Genomic DNA, 6743 nt, shown 5'->3' on the forward strand with positions numbered 1-6743 from the left:
TTTTTTGATATTATTAAAAAAAGATAAAATCTAATCTGTCTTACAATAATGACCTTCGAGTTTGGAAAACTCTTCTGTCTAAAAAAAATCTTATTATAGATTGCAATGGAGGAAACCGTGGAGTTGATTCGTGTGAAACTTTGAAGATATGTTTTTGTTAGATATGACTCATATATCATAAATGGACAGTGCTAAATCAGGAGCGGTGCAGAGCTAAAGATTCTGTCTAAATTCGCAAAATTTTCTTATGTGAGTTGGGGGTGCGGTACAGGGGTAATTTGATAATTGCATATTGTACCAAATGTTTCATTTTTATGTGTTTTATAGGGTTATAAATTAGGCTGTATGTAACCCTAGGGATTATCCATGAATCCCTGAATTATGTACTTTTTCTAAATTAGTGAAAAGCCGTCACTCTGCTCCCGATGACGTAGGCATCTTTGTCGAACCTCGTTAATTCTCCGTGTTCTTCTATATTTGTGTCGTTACTGCTTTTCTTCGCCGTAATTTTCTCAACAAGTGGTATCAGAGAAAATCTAATTTGTCTTACAATAATGACCTTAGAGTTTAGAAAACTCTTCAACAACAACAACAACAACAACAATGCCTTAATCCCACTACGTGGGGTCGGCTACATGAATCCTTTTTCTCCAATGCATCCTATTTAGTGTCATATTTTCATTTAATTTTAGTAAATTAAGATCATTTTTCATACAATAAGCCCAAGTCTTCCTAGGTGTATCTCTGTCTTTCTTAACACAAGTCGAATCTAAAACATCTACTCTGTTAATTGAATCATCAGATGATCGACGTTTAATGTGATCAAATCATCTAAGACGACTTCTCTAATCTAAAACATCTTCTCAACATAATAAATTTTTTTTAGGCGGAAGAGTAGAAAACTATTCCGTCTAAAAATTTTTTGTTATAAATTGTAATGGAGGAAACGGTGCAGTTGATTCGTGTGAAACTTTGAAGATATGTTATGAGATAACAAATATAATTACAAAATAGAAATATTATATATAAGAAAATCAGCCTATATGGGCCACTCTTGTCTGTCAGGACTCATTGGCCTATTTAGCCAAATAATCTAGGAGACGAGACTGGCGTTGAAGTGACTTGCTAGTGCCAACCCTATTGTCGATGTGTCAAGTCTTACTCTCGTTGCCAAGCTGAACTGTATGGCTAACTTGGTGTACTGGCTCGTTGATCTGGTCAACTATTTCTTTTGATGAAATGGCTAATTGACCAACCTAGCTCGCCTACTCATAATTCTCGGAACTGTCGTAACATAAAATAGAAGATCAACGACAGGGATGTATAGATGCTCTATCTTCATTTTATAATTTGTCTGAAATACACCTCCATTGAATGATTTTGTATGATATGAATTATAACTTGTATTTTAATATTTACTTGAATGTATATAAGATATTTTCTCAACAAATTATGACTTGTATTTTAATATTTACTTGAATGTATATAAGAGGGAGGATCTACTCTCAGGGGATCCTGCATAGTGACCATTAAGGAGCTTGTCTTTCCCTTACCTTTTCACTAAATCATCCTCTCTCCTCTAATCATTAGATCCTAAAAATATACAACACACCCATCTTTTTTTTGCACCTTCCTCACAATGGTCTCACTTGGGTCATGTAAATTGGTGAAAACAAGAGAGATGAGATCCCAAAATGACTCAACAAAGGTATATATATTCAAATATAAGGCTCTAAATGAACCAATACAATCGACGAACAATTGGAACTCGATTTGATTAAGAATAGATCTTGTTTCTTCAGATTAGTAAATATGAACAGCTTATAATCATACAATGATATACTTGGCTCCATTCAATTACAACTCTATTACGCACACAAATATATTAATAAAAATATAAACAACAAGTCATTACAAGTGTGAACAATGGTTGTCCAGTATAATTTTCTACTGTATACTATACACGTATTACTTGTATAAATACATTATTTTCCAAAGGGAAAAATAAAAGAAGCTATCCCTTGGAGCATTAATGGCTCTCCTCCTTCCCGCTTTATGTTTCTCCTTCCTCATCCTTTCAGCCGGCGCCACCAACTTAGACTACGCCGAAGCTACCATTGCAGACATCCAAGCTTATTTCAACGACGGCCGCCTAACCTCCAGGCAGCTCGTCGAATACTACCTGAGCAGAATACAATCTCTCAATCCCGACCTACACGCCGTCATCGAGGTCAATCCCGATGCCCTCTGCGACGCAGATCGCGCAGACCTGCAGCGCCGATCCGGCGGCCGCCCCCGCGGTGGGCTCCATGGCATCCCTATCCTTCTCAAGGACAGCATCGCCACCCGCGACCGGCTCAACACCACAGCTGCCTCCCTTGCACTAATTGGTTCCGTCGTCCCCCGCGACGCCGGAGTTGTCCGCCGCCTCCGCGAGGCCGGGGCCATTATTCTAGGCAAGGCAAGCATGAGCGAGTGGGCTTACTTTCGGACCTTTTCGGCTCCCAACGGGTGGAGCCCTCGCGGAGGGCAGCCGCGAAACCCTTACGAACCGGAGGCGGATCCATGTGGTTCGAGCACCGGCTCTGCTATCGCGGCGGCAGTAGGGATGGCGGCGGCGACGCTGGGGACTGATACGGCGGGGTCTATCCTCTGCCCGTCGGCGGCGAACTCGGTGGTGGGGATAAGGCAGTAGGGCGGGAGTGGTACCTGTTTCGCTCAGACAGGACACTGTGGGACCCATCTGCCGGACGGTGGCAGATGCGGTGGCTGTGCTGGACGCGATCGTTGGGTACGACGAGAGGGACTCGGAGTCGACGGCGGCGGCGGCGGCGGGACTCGGAGGCGACGGCGGCGGCGGCGGCGAGGTTCGTGCCGGAGGGCGGATACCGGCAGTTCTTGAACTCCCATTTTTATTAAGATTTTCATATAAAAACCAGTCAAGTGTTATGTACTTACAAATTCTGTTTTTACATATTTGACATTTTAGCTATGTATGAAAACATGTATTTCTGTTTTTAAAAGTTAAAATAATTCGTTTTAATGAAAGATTTGAGTGGTATAAATGTAAAAATCTAAATTCATATATTAGAAAATTAAATGCATATTTATATTGGGTCACAAACCTTAGAAGTTTAGTGTTGGGGTTAAAACTCTCCATTTGATTGTTACTGTTGTGAAAATGATCAATTTTATGTTAGAATGAAAAGGCTGATCATTAAAATTAATAGATGCAATTGGTCAGAAGTAGGGGGCATTTAAACAAAGATACAAATTTTGATCTTTAAGGTGGTTTCTTGTTTGGAAGATTTACATATATACCATTCAATTCAATTGTATTTATATATACAGTCTAACATTTAAATTTTAATTTTCTACATATATATATATACGTCTAAAACACAAAGGTCTAATATATATATATATACATATATATATATATACATATATATATATATACATATATATATATATATGTCATCTTAATTATGTATAAAAAGATATATAATACTTTCTAACAGTTAAAGCAGTGGTTTTTTTAATGTGATATGAAACTTTTGGATGTTATATATGTGGAAAGAAAAGTTAACAAGCTAACTCGAGCTCAAGCTTGGCATGACTCGGCCTTGCGGTTGCTCATAGGTTTTGTGGTTGTACTTTCCCCACCATGAAATTATAGTAAAATCAGTGACAACCACAGGGTGAACTTATATTCAATTCTTATGTATCTTTATGTTTTCATCTTTTTTTAATCATTTTTCTATTGGGGCATGCTTTTACATACTCACCACGCAATTCCTATGTATTAACATTTCTAACATCTAAATTTAGTATTTTATATTTATACATGCGTGGGGCCCCGTATCCCTCATGAGTAGATAAAACCGGTAAAGATCTTGTTTCTGTAAACAAAATGTAGAAGAGTGAGGTGAATGTACGACTCAAAAAGATGTCTTAGAGATTATATTTTGAGCTTGAGAATACGATAAGTTGAAAAATATGGCTCCTCGGAGGTTTGTCGTGTTAAAAGATTACTTGGAGTGATAGGGATCATCCAAAAACAAAGAAAGACTTTTTGAGGGGGAGTGTACATCGGGATATTCAAATCAATTTTCTCTTAGCTTGACTTTCCTTTTATACAAGAAGGGAAAATAATAAAAAATAAATTTAGTACTATTTGACTCTCATCCATGGTGTGTTGATGAAAAGTCTATTATGACGTAGGTATCAGGCAACGCTTTTAAAGATGGATGGATTTGCCTCCTTGTTGGTATTGATGACTATATCCATTAGCTTTCTCTCCCAAGGTTGGGCTAGACCTCCCCTCATGGGTGTAAGAGACAAATTCAGCTATTTCGGTGGGTGGACTAAATTCAACCACTTCGGCATGTGGGCTCAGTAATACGTACCGGCTTCCATATCAAAATATACATGAAAGCCTATTTAGTATCATTTGAGTGCAGAACCTCCCATGTTTTTCATATCACATTAAAAAAAAAACCACAACTTTAACTTATAAGTGAAATACTCTTTTCTATGCATAGGCAAGGCGTCATGCAGGTAAAAATTGAAGTTTTAAGTGTGGATATTTAAATACATTGAAACTGAATCTTAGGTGTGTAAATCTTATTTTTCTCCTTGAAATCAACTAAAGTAAGCTGATGATTACAGGGAAAAAGGAGCAATTTTGTTGGATGATTTGGAAATTTGGATGATTTGGAAATTGGGATGATTTGGAAATTGCGAATGCAAGCATTATAGTGGACATGCTCAAAAGTGGGGAGAAAACGGCTCTCCATGCTGAGTTTAAGCTCTCAATCAACGCCTACCTCTCAGAACTTAAAGTCTCCCCAATTAGATCCCTTGCAGACGCCATAGACTTCAACAACAAACACAGTGCTGAAGTAAACACTTCCCCATTTGTTCTATATGTTCTCCAAACTTGCTTGAATTCAACTTTACTACTAAGCATATCTTTATAGCTAACTTTCTAAAAAAAGTGAAATCACATACCAAGCTATGATTCAGTTTTGGCCTATTGAATGCAGGAAAAGATACCGGAGTATGGTCAGGATATCTTCTTGGCCGCCCAAAAGACAAACGGATTGGGTAAAGTGGAGAAAAAGATTCTGAAGAGATTGGCCGAGTATTCTGCTAATGGATTAGAGAAGTTAATGAGGGAGAACAAGCTCGATGGCTTCGTAACTCCGAACAGCCTAGCGGCTTCGATCTTGTCCATCGGTGGCTACCCAGGAATTGTTGTCCCTGCTGGTTATACAAACCAGGGCGTTCCATTCGGCATCTGCTTCGGCGGATCTAAAGGTTTCGAACCGAAGCTCATCGAAATAGCTTACGCTTTCGAGCAGGCGACCAAGGTTAGGAAGCCGCCATTGACGAGGTCGGTAGCATGATCGGTCCGTCTTTAGAGTTTTAATGATTGAGCAGAGAATCTGAGGAATAAGGACTTATTGTATTTCTTATGTAATAATGATGGCATCTGTGTCAACCTTCTCTGTGTATTAGCTCGAGTCCTAATTGGTAAAATAATATTAATATATTTGTCTTTCAATATCTTAACTATATATATTATATATATATATATAGTTAAGATATTGAAAGACAAATATATAATTTATAATTTACACACATACCACATAATTCTTATGTATTGGATAGTTATGTTTATAACACTTTGGAGTTATAAGACAAGGTTAAATAACAGTGATATTTTTAATATGTCGACAAAAAATTAATTTGAGTGGTATATAGAAGTTTAGATGGTTGATATGTGGATATATAAAAGTTTGGTGGTGTTATGTAAAAGCTCCATGTATATATGCCGGTTGTCCGGTTCACCACAGACAGGGTCAGACATCACGTGCTTTTATTTGATTGCTCTTAATGGAACAGAAGAACAGAAATGGGAGAGAAGAGCGGCCATGGCGACGCGAGGGGCTGAGGCTTCGTAGGAATCGGATTTAAGAGACAGATAAGAGGTCTATATAAAGAGAGCAATAGGAAGAAGGGGACGGTGACGAAGGCGAAAGAAACCAAGAGCTGTTGCTTATCCGGCAACATTGGGATTTCTGATCGCTTTAGGTACTGCCATCATTCCCTCTTAATTCTGTTTCTTCTGCAGATTTTTTTTTCTTAATTTACTTCCGCTCTGTCTGACATTCTCTGTTTCCATTGAGTTCCTTTGATCGTTTTCAAAATTCAAACTCTTTGGAGATGTGTTCTTCCGATTAAATTTTTGTTTGTACTGCTCCGCGTGGATGTGGATATGAAAGATTTGAATTGTATAAATGTAAACATTAAACTTTTGGTGTTTCATATCTAAATACGAAAGATTTGTGTTGTTCTTGTTATGGTATGGCTCATATACCATATCGGGACAGACGCTGGATCGAAGCGGAGCAGAGCGGAGCGGAAGAATCTGTCCAAATTGGGAAGTTACGTGGGTTGGGGTGCGGGGGGCAAAACCCCGCAGTTTGGTACAGGGGTAATGTTGTAATTACATATTGTGCCTAGGTTTACTCCTGGGGTTATAAATAGGCCTGTTAGTAACCCCAGGAGGTATCCTTGAATTCTGTAACCTCTTTTCTGATTATTGAAAGGAACTCGCCGCTCTGCTCCCGAGGACGTAGGCATCTTTGCCGAACCTCGTTAAATCTCTGTATTCTTCTGGATTGGTGTCGTTACTGTTTTCTTCGCCCTAATTTTCTCAACAAGTGGTATCAGAG

General features: G+C 38.6%; 1 protein-coding gene across 1 annotated transcript; it reads left to right on the forward strand.

The window, feature by feature from the left end:
• Positions 1 to 1994: 1994 nt before the first annotated feature.
• Positions 1995 to 5470, forward strand: LOC110038739 (putative amidase C869.01). The gene is given in 5 exon segments (XM_020743633.1): positions 1995 to 2688; positions 2690 to 2831; positions 2866 to 2916; positions 4716 to 4904; positions 5049 to 5470. Coding segments are annotated over 5 exon segments (1401 nt in total). The 5' UTR covers positions 1995 to 2032; the 3' UTR covers positions 5412 to 5470.
• Positions 5471 to 6743: the final 1273 nt, after the last annotated feature.

Source organism: Phalaenopsis equestris, unplaced genomic scaffold, assembly GCF_001263595.1.
Source record: "Phalaenopsis equestris unplaced genomic scaffold, ASM126359v1 Scaffold233691, whole genome shotgun sequence".
NCBI lineage: Eukaryota > Viridiplantae > Streptophyta > Magnoliopsida > Asparagales > Orchidaceae > Phalaenopsis > Phalaenopsis equestris.